Source organism: Solea senegalensis, linkage group LG1, assembly GCF_019176455.1.
Source record: "Solea senegalensis isolate Sse05_10M linkage group LG1, IFAPA_SoseM_1, whole genome shotgun sequence".
Lineage (NCBI taxonomy): Eukaryota > Metazoa > Chordata > Actinopteri > Pleuronectiformes > Soleidae > Solea > Solea senegalensis.
In genome coordinates, this window is record NC_058021.1 from 2,671,770 (window position 1) to 2,695,263 (window position 23,494).

At 41.9% G+C, this 23,494-nt stretch overlaps 3 protein-coding genes and 1 long non-coding RNA gene across 4 annotated transcripts in view; 3 read left to right on the plus strand and 1 right to left on the minus strand.

The window, feature by feature from the left end:
• LOC122778050 (microtubule-associated protein 4-like) overlaps positions 1–6,561 on the plus strand; it is a 60,270-nt gene extending 53,709 nt beyond the window's left edge. Inside the window, exons 15-18 of the mRNA XM_044039619.1 lie at positions 861–942; positions 1,382–1,494; positions 2,335–2,545; positions 2,933–6,561. Coding sequence (XP_043895554.1) covers positions 861–942; positions 1,382–1,494; positions 2,335–2,545; positions 2,933–2,940 — 414 coding nt within the window. The 3' untranslated portion in view covers positions 2,941–6,561. The remainder of the gene's footprint in view (positions 1–860; positions 943–1,381; positions 1,495–2,334; positions 2,546–2,932) is intronic.
• Positions 6,562–7,148: 587 nt separating this feature from the next.
• ift74 (intraflagellar transport 74) lies at positions 7,149–17,887 on the plus strand. Its single transcript, XM_044039529.1, has 20 exons — positions 7,149–7,278; positions 8,960–9,093; positions 9,445–9,568; positions 9,659–9,707; positions 9,796–9,894; positions 9,971–10,031; positions 10,161–10,220; positions 10,310–10,371; positions 14,182–14,320; positions 14,631–14,693; positions 14,975–15,118; positions 15,260–15,300; positions 15,411–15,490; positions 15,728–15,781; positions 15,963–16,060; positions 16,146–16,272; positions 16,826–16,989; positions 17,059–17,184; positions 17,519–17,579; positions 17,733–17,887. Exons 2-20 carry the CDS (start codon positions 8,965–8,967, stop codon positions 17,846–17,848), a joined length of 1,797 nt encoding a protein of 598 aa, XP_043895464.1. The 5' UTR covers positions 7,149–7,278; positions 8,960–8,964; the 3' UTR covers positions 17,849–17,887.
• LOC122778032 (leucine-rich repeat-containing protein 19-like) lies at positions 10,703–13,739 on the minus strand. The gene is made up of 7 exons (XM_044039581.1): positions 13,678–13,739; positions 12,741–12,878; positions 12,385–12,626; positions 12,153–12,264; positions 11,920–12,007; positions 11,426–11,617; positions 10,703–11,327 (listed from the first exon to the last, which is right to left on the minus strand). The coding sequence occupies exons 2-7, from the start codon at positions 12,828–12,830 to the stop codon at positions 11,008–11,010; spliced, it is 1,044 nt and encodes a 347-aa protein (XP_043895516.1). The 5' UTR covers positions 12,831–12,878; positions 13,678–13,739; the 3' UTR covers positions 10,703–11,007.
• Positions 17,888–18,617: 730 nt separating the features above from the next.
• On the plus strand, positions 18,618–19,050 carry LOC122778059. Its single transcript, XR_006361391.1, has 2 exons — positions 18,618–18,729; positions 18,906–19,050. It is a non-coding gene; the product is annotated as an uncharacterized LOC122778059 (long non-coding RNA).
• The last annotated feature ends 4,444 nt before the right edge of the window (positions 19,051–23,494 follow it).

Here is a 23,494-nt window from a genome sequence, read left to right on the forward strand (position 1 = left end):
TGTTGTGCATGAGTGTGATTCATGTCCGGTTTTCACTGGCTCCTGTCTGTCTGTCTGTCTGTCTGTCTGTCCTCCATTGAAACAGTAAAACATGCGTATGAAGACGCTCGTCCCCTCTGTCCCGTCTTCTCTAACCCTGCGTGTGACGGTGACCTTTCTACTTTCCTCCTCTCTTTTTTTCCTGTCCCTCCTCTCCATGCTTCCTCTCTTCTGTCCTCTCATGTCGTCCCTCTGTCCTCTGTCCTCTCATGTCCTCCCCTCTTGCTGCTATGCTGTGTCCATGTAGGTTCAGATAGTCTCCAAAAAGCTGGACTTCAGCACACGCCACACGAAGCATGAGGGAATGGGCAGAGTCTGGCCCACGAGCAGACGCATGTGACGCGGCCAGTTAGTCAAACCATCTCGCAGCAAAGAAGAAGAACCAGAGTCCGGGCGGAGTCTTTGACGTTAGACGGAGCAGGAGCGAGCTGAACGTCAGCTGTAGATTTAAAGCAGTTAGTGGACAGCATGTTAGGTTAGCAGAGCCCTCACACACACAACCTGCTTTACCTCTCCTTGTGCCCCCCCCTCCCCCCCCGTCACTAACTCACTAAACACCAGCACTCAGTGTAAATGATCTGCTTCTGTTAGGACGGTGTGAAAACACTGGTGAATTCTTCTTCTTCTTCTTCTTCCTCTTCTTCTGTTGATGATGTCACTGTCGTGAGGTGTGATGAGATGATGAAAGGTTGAAATGGGATGTGTGTCCGTGTTCAATCTGAGACGGTGAGAGCTGTGTCGTCTTTTAAAAGGTTAAACTGAACGGCGACGGCGTCTGTTTGTCACTGTTGATAAAAACACGACCCTGTGACGTTCGACAGGTGCAGATACAGAACAAGAAGGTGGATTTGAGTAAAGTCACGTCAAAGTGTGGCTCCAAGGACAACATCAAGCACAAGCCTGGTGAGACGCTGTCATTCATAATCATCATAGATGTGTGTGTGGTCAGTTCCACTGCTACAGTCATGTATATGTCATTCATGTATAGTATATGTAAGATTAGCCTTAGCAATTTGCACTTGCATCCATCGCCTCAACTAAAGCCGACAAACAACTGTTCCTGTGCCAGAGGAAGGTTCTTTTCCTCACCAGCAGGTGGCAGTAGTGTGTAATTGTCGTATGTTCTGTGACATGTTTGTTTATCTCGTTTTGTCCTCACACAGACGGACAGTCTGCTCACATTTGTGTCCAAATTCAATGATGCTGACGTGAGCAGATGCTGCTCTGTGTCCTGTTCTTTAAAACATTAACTGTGTGTGTGTGTGTGTGTGTGTGTGTGTGTGTGTGTGACATGCAGAGTGACTTCCTCTTGTATGATGGTCTGTTTCCACGTGTGCTGCAGGTGGCGGTGACATTAAAATCGAGTCCCGCAAATTGAAGTTTAAGGAAAAGGCTCAGTCCAAAGTTACCTCCATGGAAAACGTGAACCATTCACCTGGTGGAGGAAACGTCAAGGTGAGCTCATCACACACACACACACACACACACACACACACACACACTGAGCTGAGCTCTCGTCCTCGCTCACTGTGTCTCTGCATGTTAATGTAAAGTTTATGTATGTAAATGTCTTCAAACGTCTGCTTCCTTCTCCTGACCCTTTGACCTTTTGACCTCTGCTGTGTTGTCTGGACGCTCGACACAGATATATGCTTTATATTTATGTGTGGTTTTAATTAATTTAAATGGGTATGATGATGTCACCTGTCCCCTCAGCCTCAGACTTCATCATCACTTCACTCTCATCCTCACGTTCACACAGAGTCATCACCTGCACTCTCCAACGTAGAGAAGATGCACAGACAATAAAAGTCACATTCACATAATAAAGTATTTTCTGCCTTTTTAATAATGATGTTCAGCGTTAGGCTGCTGGAGAAACACGACGGCACATGATGTGAGCCTCTGTAAAGTGAGGCTTCACCTAAAATACACATAAAAACCTACAGGTCATTCGTTTGTATTCCTCTGAAGTGACTGCTGTCATTGTTTGAGATCATGTTGGAGAGTGCACCTCATGGTTCCTGTGTTTTATTAAACATGTTCAGTTATTCTGTCTGTCTGTCTGATCATATTTCAGTTATTATTATTATCTTCTGTCTGACATCCATCTCCTCTCATTCACGTCTGGCTCCAGGTCTTTGCAGATTTCTCTGACGTGTGTCCTGTCACAGTCTGACCAAACCAAACCAAAGAATCTTCTTAAATACTTGACTTTTAAAAAAGAAGTCAGTGTAAATGTGGTTTTTCAGATTTGGAGCCAGGTTGTTGACACGGCCTGCTGTGTGTTTGTAGGCTGAGGCTGAGGCTGAGGCTGAGGGGGCCCAGGAGACAGCAGAGGGGACTGGGACCCCCCTGAGTGGCACCGAGGCCCCAGCCCCAGGCTCCGAGTCAGGGCAGGCTGGGGGCCCCGCTGCCCAGGAGAATGGGCTGAAGGATGGGGCTTCCTGTGTGAGTGAGGGCCTCCGGGAGCCCCAGGCTCTGGACTCAAGCATCCCAGAGACAAGTAAGTTGACGTGGGCCGGACTCGTGCAGGGACAGCGTCAGGTTTGTTTAGCAGGTGACGAAGCACGGAGTTAAATCCATGATGTTCACTGATGAACGATCAACTAACTTTAGATCATGACCATGTAGGATTCAGAGTTTTTCTTTTTTCCCTTCATGTGATAAAATATCATGATGAAAAAAATAGAATTCCTTAACTTAAACATACGTTTATTTTAAAAATGCAGACCAGTTTATTTCACACAGAAAAAGATTAAAGTATAATAAAAGTATCATCACTAAACTCTGTCATAGTTTGAACGTCTGTGATAAACAACCACGATGTCTTTGAGTCTGTCTTCATCGTGTCTCCTCATCACACCATCATCTTTGACTTCTTATCTTGCAGGCATTTAATTCTGGTTCCCTCCTTCCTCTTCACCTCCACCCCCACAACATCACCTCCACCCAATCTCCTCCATGCTTTTTTATTTTTTTACCTCTTTATCTCCTCCTCCTCTTCCTCCTCCTCCTCCTCCACCTCCTCCCCCTCCTCCTCCCTCTCCCTATGTTCCAACCTCTCTGCTGCAGATTGAGTCTTTGAAGCTCAACTTCCGCAAGAACGCTCGCTCTCGCACGGACCACGGCGCTGACATCATCATCACGTGTCTGGCCCCCTAGGACAACAACCACCCCCGCCCACATGGCTCCTCCTATTCTCTACACCTCCACCAACCACCAAACCCAGCACCTGACACCACGCAGTGTCTCCCTGTGTAAATGGTTGGGGGCTGCATGCTGTGATGACCCCCTCGCCCCCCCCCTCTGCCCCCTCCCTGCTGCACCTGCAGGTGGAGGAGGTTCAGGGGAGCAGCAGCTCCTCCTTCATGAGGTCATAACCTGACTGTGCTCAGTAAATCACTGAAAACCCTCGTCATCTTAAATCTGTGGTCACAGCTTTGACGTTGTCTCAACTTCTGCCCCGCCCTCACATCTGCCCCGCCCTCCCGTAGAGACTCATCTGTGTGAAGGAAAACTTCAGGTCGGCTGACCTTTGCCCTCTCTGTCCTGTGCTTCACCTCTGCCCCACACGTCAAACAATAGCCAGATGTGTTTATTCGTCCCGTGAACAGCATGGAAACCCTTTCACACTCGTAAACCTCGTTCAGACCCAGTTGAAACATCTGATCTCAGATGTGATCAGTCATGAATGTGTCCACAGATTCATCACGAACACCTGCAGCGGTTTCTGATTTTTTTTTAAACACTAATCAGTGCTTAAACATTCACTCCAGCTCCTCTTCATTTAAAACAGCTGATCTGTCCTCGCTCCACGTGAGGTCAGATCAGCTGATGAGGTCACATCACAGAGGATGGATGTTCACAGCAGGTCTGAACGAGTGCTCGGTCTTTTTCTCGTGACTCTTCCCCAGTCAGTGCTTCATCATAATTCGCCGTCATCTTCATCAACACTTTCCACAAACAAGCTGATAAACAAAATAAAGCTAGACGACATGTAGCTGTGTGAACTTTGTAGGCTTTAACTCATGATTCTCTGTGTTTGTGATGTTGTGTTTGAGTGACTAAATCAGCTTTGGTGTTGACTTCACATCTGGTTTCTGTGTTTGTGAAACCAGTTGTCTTTTATTTATTGTATCTTTGATTCCTGTATGAGCAACAGAGTCTTTACTTTCCTGAAAGAACTCGGAACACAACACAAACACACACTCACAGTGAGGAAGGACGTGACCTTCAGAGGGAAGGAGGTGACCTTCAGAGGGAAGCAGGAAAGTGAGGAGAGAAGTGTTCCTTTAGAAAGTTGATGGATTTGTTTTTACGCCAACCTACAAGAGGAAGTTCAGTGAAGAAGAGAAGATGAGGGAGACGAGGAAGATGTGTCCGATTAGTAATGATGATGATGATGAAGAGGGACATCCTGATCCAGTTGTTGTAGGATATTGACTTGTAGTGTGTGTATGTACGTGCGCTTGTGTGTGTGCGCGTGTGTGTGTGTGTTGGCAGTGGAACATATTGTGGCTTTAATCCCGCTCTTGTGTAGCACCTGTTGCCTCCAGCTGCCTTTGTAATGCATGGTCAGATTAAGATTAGATGATATAATCTAAGCAGTGATTGTGAATGTTGCTCCTCAGTGTAACTGCAGTGTTTCTTCTGTTAGTCACTTGAGACGAGAGCAGGTTTATTTACAGTGAATCAGACTAACAGAAAGTAACTCACTAACCACAGTGAAGGCTATTCTCAACATGTTTCCTTACTTTGATGTTATTAGTTTGATAAAACAATGCTTATTTTTAACACCTGACACCGAAAGGTGTATTAAAGTTTTTCGCAGAAGTTAATTTGTGATTTAAAATCAAAACAAAGACTGGATTATTTCATCTAAATGATCATAATAACACATTTTAATGAAAGGTGATCGATGTGAAATATAAACAGCATGACAAGCACAGTGTCTGCATCTTTATCAGTGAAAGCAGTATTTGAGTTTATCATGTTTCACTGATCAATGATGACTCTTCATTGTTGTTTTATATCATTTTTCACATAAACCACCTTTAATTTGTACGGTTTTAAAAGTTAAAAGTCATCTTCCATGAAACAAACAAAGAAGTGACAGTTTGTCCACTGCGCGTTAACATACAACATAATAAAATGTATTTGCATTTTGCTTATATCGTATATCACTGCATAAAACATATCAATCAGTTAGTCACTTATTTGACTAAGAATACAATTTACTAATTTTAACAAAATAAATGAATGCCTTGTATCATATCGTAGCTACATTCACTGCCCCCTAGTGATGACATCAAGTAACAATAGCACTGAGTTTAATTCAAATTTAAAGTCAAGAATCGTTGACACTAAACTGCACCTTAATGCTTTACCTTTACCTTTTTCTCATTTATGATAAGAGAGCAATAACCAGGCTTTTCCACTGCCGTCTCCTAATCAATCATTCATCATCAGTCAGTCAAATGCCTTAAATGTTGAATTAAAGCTGGGAAGCAAAGATCAAATTCTTCAAACTGAAATAGGCAATAAATAGTGGTTCATGTTTTCATGTTTGACTTTGTTGTGAAAGTTTTCCTCCTGGTGCCTGTTCACTGTCATCACACACACACACATGTAAATAGATGATTTTACTGATGATGTCGGGGGGGTCATGTACCTTTAATGGTTTCAAGTGGAGGAAGCATTTTACCATAACTATTATATTCTCATCATTATTATTGTGATTATGACAAACTGAAAAAGTTTGCCTTTTTCTTTGAAAGGGGCCACTGAAGTGGAAGAATGTCTTTGAGATATATTATTGTACTAAAGACGCAACGCTTTTGTATATGTATTTATGGTTGTGTTTGTGCCGTGACGCTGACGGGGCGCCGTGACACTGACGTGGCGCTCACGGGGCGCCGTGACGTGACGCGCCGTACTCTCAGCTTCACAAACGTCACAGGAAGATTTTATTATTTTGATGTGGTGATGTACGAGCAGCTTGATTTACAAATGTTCAAACTTCATTAACACGTTAACAAGAAGATTTCTATGAAAACACACTAATATCAACAATGTCAACAAACCCAGTCTTAACAGATGAAAGTCATATTGGATTAGCTCGTTAAACACAGCAGTGACCTCTCTGGGGTCACATGATCTCATGATGAAAGAAGTGAGAGTAAAGCAACACAATCACATGTGATTTATCTCTCTCTCTCTCACACACACACACACACACACAGTGGTTATAGGTCAGTGTGGAAAAGATGCACACTGACACACACACACGTAAGATAACAAACAGCTACAGTTCCTGCAGAGCATGAAAAACAACTATGGGATGTTTTAGGTATTATTATTATTATTATAATTATAAACATTTACAGAACCTCCTCATGGTTTTTTGTTTTGTTTTTTCATTCAGTTGAATTTTATTTTTGGTTTGAAAAAGTGTTTATTGTGATTACTTGTTAATTAGTGATGTGATTATTAAACAAAATAAAATAAACTAAAACTCTTGTTTGTGTTCAATGTCTTTGTCAGAAACAAGTTACATTACTTTACTCTAACAAGTTACATAACTACTCTAACAATTTACATTATTTTAGTCTAACAAGTTACATGACTTTACTCTAACAAGTTACATTATTAACATGTTACATTACTTTATCCTAACAAGTTACATTACCTTACTCTAGCAAGTAGTGTAACACTAAAAAGCCTTGTTGCCTTCTCACTTTTTACCTGTTTACCTTTTCCTTTTTCCTTTAGGGTAAATATTAGAAAGCACAACAAACACTTTCATTGTTATGCAGATGACACACAGCTATATTTATCAATGAGGCCGGATGAAATAAATCAGGTTGTTCAACTCCTGGAACCTTGGAGTTACTTTTGACGAGGAAATGTCATTTGATTCACACATAAAATTAATTTATAAAAAAACAGCCTTCTTCCATCTGCGGAACATTATGAAAATTAGAACCATTGTGTCCATACAGTGTAAGTCTCTCCATACAGTACATTTCTTGAATGTGGTGTGCGTGTGTAGTTCCTGCTGTGAGACGCTGGGGGCAGAAGTGCACTTTGTTTTCGTCTTCGTGTCAACAGAAGAAGAAGACCGTGACATCGGTGACATGGTAACACGGTAACACGGAACGTCAACATCCGGAGTATCAGGGAGGATTTTCATGTGAAGTTAGTGAAGTAACTGTGTGTCCTCCTCGCTCTTCTCAGGTAACAACATTCACTGAAGACACCACTTTATTCACCAAAGAAGGAAACACGCTAACCCACGCTAGCTTATCGAGCTAGAACCAGCTAACATGAGCTAAGAGCTAAACGCTAGCATGTCCGGTTAATTCCACATTTAAAACACATTATTGTCACAATGTTTCTTTAAGGTTAATATTGTTAACGTCCTGGAATGTAACGCCGTATAACGTCGGTAGCATAACAGAACGTTAATATTTGTCTTGTTTATTTATTTGTTTTTATTTGTGTGGCGTGTTTACTGTTATTCGTCATTCAAAAACTTTATTGCCATTATGTACACGCACAAACAGTTTGCGTACAGAGCTAAAAGAGCCATGGAGATTTACAGGGGTAACATTATACACGCAATAAAAAAGCAAGAGCGACATTATAAACATTCGTTTTTCAGTAGAAAAGTATTGTGACTGTATATAGTGAGCACTGTAAACTTTGCAGCTTTGATTACACGTCATTGTGTTTATTTTACATGAATCAATGCACTTGTTGTTAGTTAGAAGCTGTTGTGGAAGCGTGTATTTGTGTAGAAAAAGGTAAAAGGAGGACATGTGGGTTTGTTGTGGTTTCCATGGTGGCCCCATCACATGTTTGAAACCATATGGGACCTGACTTAGCACTGCTGTTGCACGCTGTCTCACCTTGAGCAGAAGAACACCTATGTCAGGCTTCTGTTCATAGATTTCAGGTGTGCCTTTAACTCCGTCATCTCAGAGCAGCTGGTGGAAAAGCTGCAGCTGCTGAGCTGAACAACAGCATCTGCAACTGGGTCTTCAACGTGTCGACACAGTGACAGCAGGCGGTCACACATCAAAACCCATCATGAAGAGCACAGAGTCTGAGGTGCAGATCCCACAACCTTCTCCTCATTGTGGACAAAACCAGAGCAACATGTGGATGAGACTGATGTGAGAGTGCACATGATGACCTCACCCCAACCACTACAACCACAGCAGTAATCAAACAAACCCACAGCAGCAGCAGCAGCAGCAGCAGTGTCACTCCCTCTGCAAACTGAGGAACACAGGTCTTCTCATCACTCTTTACAGCTAGTTAGGAAGCACCTTAACTACCACACAGCACCACCTTCTGGTTTGGGTGCTGCAGTGCTAGTGAAGGCACCCTGCAAATTCATAGGCGCTCTCCACGCTCTTTGATGGAGCTCTACTAGCAGCGCTGCACCCTCAGGACCGCCAACATCATGATGGACCCACATCACATCTTCTCCTTATTGTCATCTGAAGATACAAGAAGCGGCAGCTGCACAACCAATGACATGTAAAAATGACATGTAACAACCAGCAGGAAGCTGAACAGCTTCTTCTGACAGGTCATCAGAATCACCCTGACCCCGACTCTGACCCTGGCCCTGACCCTGTACAGCTGCTCTGAGTGACAGAGAAAGATCAAACACTGAAGTAGAGGGCGTTCATTTATTTGTATTATTATGACGTTTTTAACGAAACGATTTCTCATTATCTTGCGTATGTGTTTGCACAGTGACGATGACAGATGTTATGTTTTAGGATTCAAAGCAGATCCTCGAGCTTTACTGTAAATAGATTAGATCAGATTAGATTATATAATCTATAGTAATATACTGAAGTCAGCTGCCTGCTGACTGTGAATATGTCCATATTATGTTTAGTTGTCATGGCGAGTCAGCGGCCTTCCTCCAGCATGGGCCGTCCGGTGAGTCGTAGTGGATCTGTGGTTCCTGGATCTGGGAGACCCCCAACAGCTGTCCGACCTCCGCCTACAGCCATACGAGTCGCAACTGGGGTGAGTCACCTCCAGCTGAGCTAGATTTTAGTTTGAACCTGTAAACACAGAGTATCGTCATGTCAACTAAAGACACACAGGACTGAAACTTAGACTGTCCACTGCTCTGGTGATGATTCTGGTTCTCACAAAGATGAATCTTGACATAAAGAACTTCATTTAAACTTATTCTCACAGTGAGTTTGATTGTAGCTGCACACTGATAATCTCCCAGTATCACTGTTGTCATGGTTATCAGTGTAACATGAAACATGACTGATGAACCTGGTCCTCTCATGTTTTGTATCCACTCGTTACAACAGATTTCTACATGTGTGTCATTGAGATTTTCTTGTTTCATTGTTCTAATAGATGGTTCCTGGTACGAGGGGCGGAGTCCCAGTCGCCACCCCCGGAGTTCTGTCCGCACAGATCAGAGTGACTGACAGACCTGTCACTCAGCAGGGACTCAGTGGGATGAAGACTGGCATGAAAGGTTCAGTGTGTTTTAAATGATTCTGATGATAAAGTTTATATTTATTTATACAACATTACATCATTTCCTCTGTCTTTGTTCCTCATAAAGGACCTCAGAGACAGATTCTGGATAAGTCCTATTACCTGGGCCTCCTTAGGTAACAATATTTATTAAATATACTGCAAAAATACAAGTATGAGGTCCATTCAACAATTTTCTAGTGATTGATTGTTGATTTGCTTCAGGAGTAAAATCACTGAGTTGACCACAGAGACCAGCAAACTGCATAAAGAGATTGACAATTACAACCAAGAGAACTCTGTCTACCTTTCCTATGAGAAGAGGTGAGTGATATTTGTTTAAGTGTTTTATTCATTTCATTACAGACTGTGTAAAAAAGTATTTTTGTCTTGTCCTCAGGGCTGAAGGAATGGCTGCAGAGATAAAGGAACTACAAGGTCAACTAGCCGACTACAACATGGTAAACAGCTGTGGAGTGTATTATTGTCAGTGAGACACAAACATCTGAAGTGAAGGACACTTGTATCACCATACGATACATAGTGTTTTCAATGATTTGAATGTAAATGTCATATTTGTATATTTGCAGCTGGTGGATAAACTCAACACCAACACAGAGATGGAGGAAATGATCAATGACTTCAACACTGTAAGTTCACTCTAGAGGTCAGAGGTCAAGTGTGAGACACGACGATGAAACACCCTCTCACTGCTTCCATGTTCCCGTGTTTTCTTCAGTTAAAGGCTCAGAACGACAGAGAGGCTGAAAGCATCGACCGTATCTTCACTGAGAGGAGAGAGTGAGTCTTTACTCTTCTGTATTTGTGCACAGCTGGTTTGGTCTTGATGATCATTCTGCTTTACGCTAAAGTTTCCATTCACTCACACATTCGCTCCCAACTCCGTTAGACACAGTTTTCTAGACCAGAGCTTCAGAGGATTGAGGCCGTGATATTAGACCGTATATTAGGAAGAACTTAGCACATTAAAGTAAACAGATTATTTTGTCCCTATCACTGATAAATAGTAATTGTTTTTTTATTATTTCAACATTGATCAAAATAATTGTGATTCCCTTTTCCCGCCCTCTTTTCTTTACAAATAAACATTATTTATATCATGACAATGAGATTCTTGCATAATGAAGAATATTTATTTCAAATAATTTGGCATAATTGGGAGCCTCTTAATGTTCTGATTATCAACAAAGAGAAGCTCAGACAATCTGGTCTGACAGTAAAATCAAACTCTTTGTATTTGTGGACAAACATCATCATTTCCATGTGTGACAAACACCGATTAACATTTTTACACATTTTACAACCAAAGGAGAAGTTGAAAAATACAGTAGTTGATTATGAAATGAATCGTTAGTTTCAGCCTGAGACTTTGTGAGAGGGTAACTGCTGCTCTGATGAAATCACCCCTCCTTGAAGTCACTCTTCCCTCCTGATGTATGGATCTTCATAATACACCTCCTCCTCTTCCTCCTCCTCCTGCCCCTCCATCTGCCAGATGTCCTGTTTGAAGGTGAAAGTCTGATGGTTAAAGTGTATCCCCATCTCTGGGAAACCTGTTGTTATAACGTCCTCGTCGTCCTCGTTGTCCTCTCCTAACCGCTGATGACGGTAGTTGTGGAAGAGCTTGTACCAGGAAGGTCCTTTGATGGCACAGACGATGAGCAGAGCCGTCGTTAACGCCAGCGCTACAACACACGTGATGAACTTCCACGAGTTACCCATCACAGCGGTTTGTTCTGGAGAAGGAGGAGGAGGAAGAGGAGGAGAGATAATTCTGTTAGGCTTGTTGTGTTCAGTTCATCTGTGTGTGTAATATAAGAAGAGTTAGTGGTACCGTTGTGGTTTGATGGCAGGACGGTGTTCAGTGATGCTTCAGGCCGTTGAGAGTCGGCTGATGTTGGTGTTTTTTGTGGGTCAGTGGTGAAGGTGAGTGATGGTGATGGTGATGATGATGGAAAACATGCAGCTGTAGCTTCTAAAAGATCTTTACCCGCCTGAGTTTGTGGAGAAGCACAGATTGGTGACCCTGTGGACACAAAGGTCACATGCAGACATGAATCTGTGAATATGCCTTTACTTTGGTAACAGTTCAAATGTCACCACAGTCGACCTCAGTCATTGGCTACATGGAAGTTTTTCCTCTGAACTTCTCAACTGTCACCAAATGCAGCCAACAAGGTCATTGTCATTTATATGATAACACATGTATATTATTGACTTATGAAAGAAGTAGTAAAAACATGTCCTCATGTTAGGTTGAAAATCAGACTTTTCACTTTTAGTTAAATAAGGAGACTGAAACATACAGTAAATAAAGGCTAACATTACCAATGCTAATATTTGCTGCTGTGACCTCTTTAATGCTGAGCAGCAGAGAACAGGAACAGTTCCAGGGGTTTTCCTGTAGCTTCAGCACCTGATGAGAGAAAACAGGATCAGCTGGGAAAAGAGCTTCTGAAAATGTATATATATATTTACTTATATTCCTAATTTGACCAACAGTCTGATTAATTTCTGTGTGTGCTGTGATTGTTGTTGATGGAGGACAGTTGGGATGTCACCTGCAGACTCTTGAGTCCTCTGAACAGCTCTGTAGGAAGACGTGTCAGCAGATTGTGGGACAGGTCCAGCTCTGTCAGGACGTCCAGGCCGGACAAAGCCTGAGGCTCCAGCCTGGAACAACAGCCACAGTCATTACTGTGACAACTGTGGCATTTCAGGCTCATCACACCCTCAGCATCGCTGTGACCTCTGTGTTTTACTGTAGTGTCCACATGTGAAGCTCTTATTCACCTGCTGATGTTGTTCCTGGACAGAGAGATCACTCTGAGGTGTGGTACCGCTGTGAAGAACTTGTCTGGCACGGCAGTCACACAGTTCTCATCCAAGAGGAGTTCAGTCAGATTGGGATACGTGGCCAGAGCGAGTCGGTCGGGGTCATTCAGAGTGATCAGGTTTCCCTTCATCTCCAGTCGAGTAACAGAGGAGCTGTTGTCTTTGTCAGGAATCGCACGCAGAGTCTTGTTGTTCAAGTCCTTTACCACAGAGGGACAATTATTATCACTACTGTACAACAACAAACAACCAACTCACTGTGACGCACAGTCACCGCATAATTGAGTCATTCAGTGAAATGTAATGATTTTCACCTCAGTCTCAGCAGTCGTTCCCAGGATGTTCAGAGTGACGGCTGCAGTCAAACACAGCAGGAGGAGATGTTCTCTGCATCTCTGCATCATCTTACCCTGACACACATACAAAAGAAAAACCCAGCTGCTCTGCTTCTCCTGGGAGACACAGAGTAGAACACAATGTTTTTTTCCTTCCCCTCCTTCATTAAAACCAACTTTTAAATCAACTGGCTTCACTTCACACACACAATTCTTTTTTTTTTAAAAAAATTACACTGGTGTGAAAATAAATATGATGGCTGCATTCCATTTAGCTTCCTCAGTTTCAGAGTGCATGCAGGCTCACGACCACGCTGTCCTCACTAACATGAACTAAACAGAGTCATTGTTAAAGTGATCAGTAACAAAAGTGATCAATAATAGACGTAAAGACAGATTAGGAGCAGAAGCAGAGTGCAGACATGACACGCGATAGTTTTATGGTTGTGTTGTACAGTGAACTGTAATACTGAACATTAGAATCAGTGTAATCTTTTATGATTGTTTTCAATAATGTGTCTCGACTTTATTCAATAGTTTCAACAGTTAAACATGTAAACTTTTCACTTAAGAACAGAACTTATGAGCCTGTCAGAATTGTTGAATAGTGAGTTCTCCTGAAACATATCCGTGTGATTAACACATACACAGACCAGCACAATAACATGAACACGCATCGAGCACAGAGAAAAGGCTTTACACAGTTTTATTCAAGACTCAACTATGTTTTATTTCCTGTGTCGTTCCTCGTATTTGAACGACAGTACATGTCACCCTGTGTGTATCAGGTTAGAAGGAAACATACAGAGTTATCGATTAGCGTTACTCACACGTTATTCACATTAATGTGTCTTTGTTTCCTTATATATGACAAATCATATATAATCACGTATAAATAATCAGTCAAGTCACGTACCTGTACTCCTACAGCGGTGGAGATAAACTTTTATCCACCTGCCACACACACACACACCCCACTGTCACTCTCACACACACACACACACACACACACACACACACTGTACGTACACGCCCCACCAGAACACCAGATGACCTTTGATCCTTGTTGTAAAACAAAGGCTGACATAGTCACTGTTCCTGTAAGCTCAACATTTATTAACATTCACAATTAAGATCTTTGTTGAACGTGTGTCTTATGTAAGTGTGTATGTGTTAAAGGAGTCAGGTGGAAGGAAAGGAAATGAGGAGATGACCTAAATGAGAAGGAAACTACAGCTTAAGGCCAAATCCACCCTTCCTTCACTTTATCCCATCCACCCTTTGACCCTCGTATCATTCTTTCATGTTTCTCCATTATCTCTAGTCGGTTTAGTTTGCGTCGTCACGTTTCTTTGTTATTGAGTAAAAACGTGTGAAACAATAACGTCAACGTGTTCTCTGTGCTGTGTTTGCTCCACAGGAGAGAGGAGGCAGTGAGGGCCATAGAGGAGGAGATCAAGAGGGAGAGACGGGTGGCAGACGAGGTGGTACAGTCCATGCCGGCTGCAAAACAAAACAAGTATTTCACCATGGCTTCCACCAACGAGGAGCTGCTGCAGGTTTGACTGTAGTTTGACTTCCGTGATCTGATCTCACATGATTGTGAGGCTCGATATTACTGCTGTAAACTCGCTGACATCGCTGCTGTGCATTTTGACAGGAAATGAATTTTGAGGGAATTATATTTATTATATTATATTTTATATGATTCACTAAATGATTTCATTTAATGTACAAAAACAAGTGAGTGAGATGAAAGAGGTTTAAAAAAGGGAAACATAACAGGAATGTGAATGAGTTAGAGTTGAGCTCCTGCTGTGTGCTGGTAACTCCTCTGTCTCCCTCTGTTGTTGTGTTTTGGTGTTGCAGGAGCTCAGTGTTCTGCAGGAGGAGCTGGACGTCCTCATGACCAGGAAGGAGGATTATGAAGCTGTGAGTTGACTGTATGAGGACAGGCTCACTCTCAGCCAGCAGAGACACCGGCCACGTCTAAAACCTACGATATCTACGTCACACGTTCGCGTCTTTATCTCACTGTTAAACTGAAGTTTGTAAACCACTCACTCTCCCACACCAAAGTCCAAAGAGAAAATCAGTGATTTTATGTGGCGGGGACACAGGAGGTCTGCTGGTCCTCTGCTGCCTCGTGTGGTCAGTGCATCAGGACAGTTTGAAGTAGTTCTACGTCTGATCCTGCGTGTTGTCGTGTGCAGGAGCTGGCTCACTCGCAGATCAAACAGGAAGTGGTGCGTCTCCATGAGACTCTGTCAGCGCTGGAGGCAAAGCGTGACGCCATGGAGGCGGAGCACAAGAGCCTGGGCTCGCCACAGGAAGAGAGGGAGAAGCTATTCAAACAGGTGAGCAACACTATAATAACAGTGATAATCATAAGAATAATAATGATCATAAAATCAGATGAACTCAACATTGTTTCGTAAGAAAATAGATCAATCAAAGCAAGTTTTATTTGATCTTTACACTTTTCATTTGTGTTCAAGGTGAAGGAAGACAACCAGGAAATCGCCAACATGGAGACGCAGTCAGTGAAGATTTACTTTTCACTACGAGGGAAAAGTTGGATTATAAAAATTAAACATCAGTGTAGTGACGTGTGTGTGTGTGTGTGTGTGTGTGTGTGTGTGATATCAGGCTCACAGAGATCAGAGACAGGAGTGGACAGATCACAGAGCAGATCCGTCAGCTGGAGCAGGACTCAGAGGAAGCTCAGGGTAAATCACTGCACTCAGCTTTGCTTTAGTTTGATCTGTATGAAGAAGGTAAAGATGCTGTACATTCAATAACCTCATCTATTCACATTTGAACGGATTTTAACTATCAGTATAATGACTTACAGCTTGTATGTAAGTCATAGAAATTGTAATTCGTTTTCTTAAATGTTTATCGTGTTTGCTTAAGACAGAAATGTCACATTAATAATGATAATAATGATCCTGTTTATTTAACAGGGGAGTGTCAACAGAAATACAAGGAGCTGAAGAAGAAGGAGGAGGAAATTGACCGTAAGTTTAAACTTCACGTATAATAATATATCAGAAGTAAGTTATTTATAGAAGTAATTTTAATGTCAAACACAGGGAACCTTCACATCAGTACTGGTAGAACACGACCACCAGGGGTCACCACAGTCTTTTCACAGTTTCAAAGTGACAGTTTCTTTGTTTTTTTAAACTGTTCCTTCAGGATTTGTGGAGTCGTTTGAGAAGTCGAGGTCTGAGGTTCAGGAGAAGATGACGCAGAGTCAGGAGAACATCGTCTCTGTCCTGGAGCTCTGCAGCAGGGTGAGCTGCACGAGCATGTCAAGGGTCAAGGTTCATGGAACGACCCCAACACTGACCTGTGTTCTGTCTGTCTGTCTGTCTGTAGAACATGTTGCGACTTCGTCAGGTGGACACAGTGACAGCCAGTGAGCTGAGGAACATGCAGGAGGTCCTGGTCAGTAAGGAGACTGAGGTGGTCCAATCAGAGAGCACCGCCAGAGGACTGACAACAGGTCAGTAACACACACACACACAACTGCAGATGATATTATAATGTGCAGTGAGAGAAGAGGACAAGTGGAAGACAGACTGGGCAGAAGAAGAAGACAGAATATCACAGTGTCAGGACTGATGTGTGACAGAAGGAGAGCGACACAGGAGGTCTACAAGACGCTACTGACACCAGCTAGGGGGCACAGGGACACTGTCTAAAAGACAGGAGCTGCAGAGACATATAATCCAGAGACAGTTTGAAGATAAAGTCAGAGAGTGAAGGCAGAGGACCAGCAGCAGCCATGTTTTCTAACATGTCTCTGTGTCTCAGCTGGTGCCCTTTAGTAGCTCAGTGGGAGAACGAGTCATCTTGAAGGTTGGGAGTTCAATTCCTGGCTCCCCTTGTCTACATGCTGTTGTGTCCTTGGGCAAAACACTTGAGTGATAGGAAATGTGCTGCACATAGATGTGCTGTATGAACGTGTGAGAGAATGAGTGAGTGAATGACAAAAACCGTCGCGTAAAGCATCTTCAAACAGTGAACATTTACAATGTAACCTCTAACGGTCACAGAGTCCCAGCGTCTGCAGCAGGACCTGGAGAAGGTGCAGCAGCTGGAGGGGAAGATCACAGGAGAGCTGAGCAGCCTGAAGGAGCGGATCAGCACCATGGAATCTGAGCTGCTCACCTTCAGAGACCTGGACTCGCTCAGGCGCTCGGCAGAGGACAAGAAGAGGGTAAGACGGGCTCTGCAGGAGAAAGACAATTCAAACGCGTGTACTCATGAGTGTGCTGCTGTGCTGCAGAGGCTGCAGGACGAGCGTCTGTCGCTGACTCAGCGTCAGGATTCATTCAAACAGCTGCTGGAGGAGATGAACCAGAACTATGAAGCTCTGAAAACCAAAGTGCAAGACAACGAGACCCACGCTCAGGTGAGAGCTTTTCATTCCTTTCCAATCCTTCCCTCCACTGTCAGCAGTGGCGTGCCCCAAGGCTCTGTTCTGGGGCCCCTCCTTTTCATCATCTACCTCCTCCCTCTTGGCAATGTCTTCAGAAAATGTTGTGGATGACCTCTCCACACCACAACTGTGGAGCACACTCCCACAACACATCCCGACAATATCATCACTGTTCACCTTCAAATCCCAACTAAAAACTTACCTTTTCAGATGACTTCATTAACCACTGCTGATGTGCTCCTGAGCAAATATTTGTACAAATGATAATCTCATGTTTTCTGTGTGTGTGTGTGTGTGTGTGTGTTAGCTGGCTAACCTGGAGAGGAAGTGGCAGCACCTGGAGCAGAACAACTTTGTAATGAAAGAGTGTATCCTTCAGAGTGTGTGTGTGTGTGTGTATGTGCACATGATGTCCACAGATAACAGCTGTGTGTGACCGGTCATGTGACAGGTCATGTGACAGGTCTCTGTAAAAGTCATCCATTGGTCACAGCAGGGATTTTCCTCAACTGCAGCATTAGTCATCGCTTCAAAATCCCAGGAGAGCGACTACGCCTCTGTGGCCAAGACCGTCGCTCAACAAGTGTCTGAGTACAACAAGAGTCTCATAGACTCACTACAGAACAACAGAACCTGAACAGAACCTGAACAGAACCTGAACAGAACCTGAACAGACTCACTACAGAACAACAGAACCTGAACAGAACCTGAACAGACTCACTACACAACAACAGAACGTGAACACACAAACTCTCTGATGGTCACTTGTATTATATTTGATTCACTTGCTTGTAAATGGATATTTTCTAGGTATTTTTCTGTGATACTTTTGTAGTTTTCTGCAGTTGATCCTCAAAGCTTCTTCATAAGTGGAATAAATATAAGCTAATGTTGTAAAAGCTGTCATGTTGTAGCTGCTTTCATTACAGAACTATATCAGAATCGGCTCAGAACGTAAACATCACACCACAGTACAGCATCAACACAACGACACATGGGCTACACTCGACTCCACGTCCGCTCTCGGTCCACAGCAGTGGGACCGGGTCCACTCAGGGTCACTGTCTGGATCCAGCAGAACTGTGTGGGACAGCAGCGAGAATATCTCTTCATCTTCATCACTGACCTCTAATGACAGAGGGTTAATATATCACACACACATATATATAATATATATACTGTACATATCACACAGAGTGTTTGTATGCGTGAATCATCACTTTGAGGTGATGAACATTGTTTGGTTTGTAATTTTAAACTTGGTTTGTAAACCTTATTTTTGTATGGCAGCACAAAATGGACGCCTCTGTAGTCTGACGTCACTAACGAGGAATGTCATCCTTTCTGGTCTGTGAAGGCCACCGTAGCTCCCTGACATGCCTGCAGAGGGAGGGGTGAGCGGAGACTTCTCCATTCTCCACTAGATGTCACTAGTTCATACACACTGGACCTTTAAAAAGTCTGCAGTCTTGAGAGTTCCTCACCAGCATCGTGAAGACAACATGGACGCTAACTCAGGTTATAATGAGTTCAAATGTTATTTAAAATGTTTTTTCATGTGTTCGATAATGACAGACTGCAAACACAGTTCATGTTTTATTTTGAAAAATAGAACATTTTTAAATGTCTGAAAATATTAAAACATAATCTTACTGTATGTGAATTAAAATGGCTTTTATTTTGTCTTTCTTCAGTTTCTTGCAGCTGTTTGAGACACGATGACTGAACCTCTTCATTTTTACATTTGTGACTGATTTATTGACTTATTCATCAGGTGAGATGTTAGTTATGCCTGCTGTGTTTTCTGTGCAATGACAATAAAAGGAAGTCTAAGTCTAAGTCTATGCCTGCTTAGTCAGCATTTCTTGTAATTCTACACATTTATTCCGTTTCTTCATCCTCTTCCGCCAAAAGTTTGGCGCGTAACTCCTCCCACATTTTTGAGAAAACCCCCACACATCTTATATCAACAGCGTGCGGTTTGATGATGAGTTTGATGAGATTGATGAGAAATAAATGCAAATAATTTCCACATATACATGAATGGAAAACAGTTGTAAAAAAGATTAAAAACAAGGCCACTTTGGAGCCTCACAGTGTCATCATACTCAGGTAGAAATGTGTTTGGAACTTTAAACCGGTCACTAGACATGGAACTTTCCTCACCGCAGTCAAAGCTTTGATGCATATTACGGTTTCTCAACAATCGCAGTTAACGTTTTCTACGTTTCTTCCACTTTTTCTGATTTTATAATGAGTGGGTGTGGCATTGCTTAGGCGTCACCAGAATGAAACTCTTCTGCTCACAATTTCAGACCTACACAGACAATTTTTACATTAAAACGTTGATATGGTTGTTGTCTAACCCTGTGTGTTGTGTATTTTTATGTGACTTCCATTTTAGTGCGTCGTCCAAAGTCAGTCAAAAAAAGTCATGAAGTCATGACTTTTTATGGTGATTTTGGACGACATACTATACTATGACTTTTTTGTCATATTTTGGACGACATAGTAAAGTATGACTTTTTTGACATATTTGGGACATACTAAAGTAGCAGCTTTTTTGTCATATTTTTAGACTGACATAGTAAAAATATGGCGTTTTACATTTTAGACGACATACTATACTATGACTTTTTTGTCAAATTTCGGACAACATACTAAAGTATGACTTTTTGTCACATTTTGGACGACATAGTAAAGTATGACTTTTTTGACACATTTTGATCAACATACTAAAGTATGACTTTTTTGTCACATTTTGGACAACATACTATTGTATGACATTTTTGACTGATTTTGCACGACATACTATACTATGACTTTTTTGTCTCATTTTTGAAAACATACTAAAGTATGACATTTTTGACTCATTTTGGACAACATACTTAAGTATGACTTTTGTCACATTTTGGACGACATACTAAAGTATCTCCATCCACGTTCAATACATACATAGTTATGCACTTGTTTTCTATGTTGGGAATAAATAGAGAAATCCTGCACTCATTTTCTTCAGTGAGACAGATATCGTGCTCTATCGCTTTATGATTGTCTTGCAATAGATTGTTGATCACAGTATCATTGTATTGCAAGGTTTACTGTGATTCCCAAAAACTGACACTTCCTCTAGGCGTTCTAGTTAAAACCTCTGACCAAGAACTCGGAAATTCCTACTCCCGACCACATATGCAACCTCCGATAGCGATCACTTTCACAAACCAATGTGTACCTGTGAGGATTTCTTTTTACAATATCTAATTTGACGGTTTAGACCCATATCAGATCAACAAAGTGATGCTGCCTAACATATCCGCTCATTCCTACTCTCGAAAGGCTGATGCTGCTGTTGAGTCATTGGAGGATGTTTCTCACAGTGAGACACAATCACCTCAACACAGTCTTATGCTTATAAAAGCAGAATCAGATATTTTTCCAACACAGTTATTAATGTTTTGCAGTGATTTTTCAATCCAAGCCAAGAAAAGCCCTTTCAACTGTGAGTCATGTGATGTTATGTGACAAGAAAACAAATTTACTTCTGGAATGACCTCTGTTTGTGAAAGTTTGTGGACTGCTCCTTTAACTCACTCTCAGGTCAGTCAGCTCATTATTTTACAGAACATTTTACAGAAATTTCAAATATATAAGTATAAGTGTATAATACCTTTCAAAATAAAATGCATTTTGTTTTTGTGGCCTTAAAATGAGCATTTTAGAACCGGTCATCCCAAAACGCAGATGCATACGTCAACAAAGAAGCAGAAGAAAATGACAGAGACAAAGCGAGAGTGGACAGTGCTGCAACTCACGATTATTTTTTAATAATGAATGAGTTGTTTGCTCCACAAAACGTTAATTGCCGCTTCCCAAACCCGTAATTGATGAAGTTCTCAAATGTCTTGTTTTGTTCACAAATCAAAAAGTTTCAGTTTTAATGATTTTTTTGTTTTTTGAAACCAGAAAATATTCATATTTAAGAAGCTGAGAAATGAATAATCAATTAATAATCCATTCATTGTTGCAGCCCTAGTGGTGAGAGAGTGATTACACCCTTTCTGGTATGTGAATTCGGATTTCGCCGTTTGTGCAATCTGCACTCTCGCCATTAGATGTCGCTAATTCTTACACAATGGACCCTTAAATGAACCGTGCTTCTTACGTTCTTGTGTGTGTGTGTAAATATGACGCTTTAGGTAGCTGCGTTTGTGGAGCACTGAGGGATATGTTGTGTAACCGACGCGTAAAACCCTCCGTGTAAGTTTACTGACGTGTAACAGCTGACACCAGCGTTCTGTGGAAACATGTAGCATCGTATTTAAAAGACACTCTTGTCACAGGAAACACTTTGAGGACGAGATATTAGACTCTGCAAGACACTTGTGATGTTAGACACTGATAAGGAACTTAGATTGCAGAAGTCGCTTTTGTGTTTTGCTATCACGTCGTTTGTATTTATGCACAGAATTGTGGCTCAAGAACCTTTTTTTTTTTTTTTTTTTTTGACATTATGGTTGAGCAGTAATCAGTTCATCCTGAAGCAGGAAGTCTCACTGTGTCTGATCAAGATGATAAATAAAAGTGTTGCATCTAATGTCTATGTCTACATGAAATCCTAATATTGCTTTATTTATTTCAAAGGGTTAGTTTTTTCATTTCATTCATTTTCCACAAATGATGGACGGACCAGGTCGTCATAATGAAATGTCAACAGTTTTCTTTTTGTAGTTTTTGAATTTCACAAATGCAACAAACTAGTTCTTTTATATTAAGTATATCTTTATAGAAAAATGTATATTTAATATAATTATTATAATTGTATGCAGTGAAATGAATGGATTTTGTGGCTGTTAAATTCATTGTACTTGGGTGGAGAGGGGACAAAAATGGCTCTTTTCATACTGAAGGTTGCAGATCCCTGCCTCACACCAAAGTCAGTCAGTCATCATCTAACCGCTTTATCCTCCACCAGAGGGTCGCGGGGGGGTGCTGTGCCAATCTCAGCTACATCGGGCGATAAGCGGGGTACACCCTGGACAGTTCGCCAGTCCATCGCAGGGCCACACACAACTAGAGACAAACAAAAATTTACTCTCACACTCACGGTCAATTTAGAGTGTCCAATTCACCTAATCCCCACATTGTTTTTGGACTGTGGGAGGAAGCCGGAGAACCCGGAGAGAACCCACGCACACACGGGGAGAACATGCAAACTCCATGCAGAAAGGCCCTTGTTCCAACCTTGGCTCCAACCCGGGTCTTCTCGCTGCAAGGCGAGAGTGCTAACCACCACACCACCGTGTGGCCCTCACACCAAAGTCCATAGAGAAAATAAGCAATTTTACATCACAGCAAAAAAAGCATCTATCGGTAAGTTCAACTGTATTATTTAGAAATGACATTCAAATACATTCATCTGGAAACTCCTGGATCCTGGTAATCTAAAAATGTTGATATTCTCTATGGACTTTGGTATGGGAGAGTGAGTGCTTTCTCTCTCTCTCTCGCTCTCACACACACACACACACATAGCTGCAGTGAAACACTCACTGGCTTTAGTAAATTGTTGTCAAGGCTTTAGTTGCTGAGCACAGAGGGAATGTGATCGGTCTCTGTGCCACACAGTGAATGGAGGGAACAATCACTCAGTGTAGTTTTGTGTGTGTGTGTGTGTGTGTATGGATTTTCCTCACTTAATATGTTTATTTAAAGACGCCACGAGGTTTTTCACATCTTACAATGTTGGGATATTTCCATCGCGAGTCATTGTCTCCAAAAAAGCTGAAATGAATCTCGACCCGTGTGTACTATATGTCATTTTCACCACACTGTGCCTCGTAAAAAAAGCCCCTTCTCTTTTAAAGGGGTAGTTCAGGTTTATTTCAATGTGGTTGTATGAGGTGATTCCTCATTGTCGTTGTCTTATATACATCCACTTCTGCAAAACAGCTTTTGCTCAGACTGCTTTGAGTGTTTCAGCCCAGTGTTGTAAAGTAACAAAGTACAAATACTTTGTTACTTTACTTAAGTAGAATTTTTTATATATATGTACTTTACTTTGTTATTTATATTTCTGACAACTTTTACTTTTACTGCACTACATTTCCTAAAAAAAAAAAGTGTACATTTCCCTGAACCATGTGGGTTTCTGTTGTACACGCCGGGCGCCGCGTTTCATCAACTGCAGATTTCGTCTCCAATCTAGAAGCTTCACAAACTCCAAAGGATTCAAAAAGTTTCAAAAATACAAGAGATCATAGAGGTTAATTTCAATGTTGTTTGA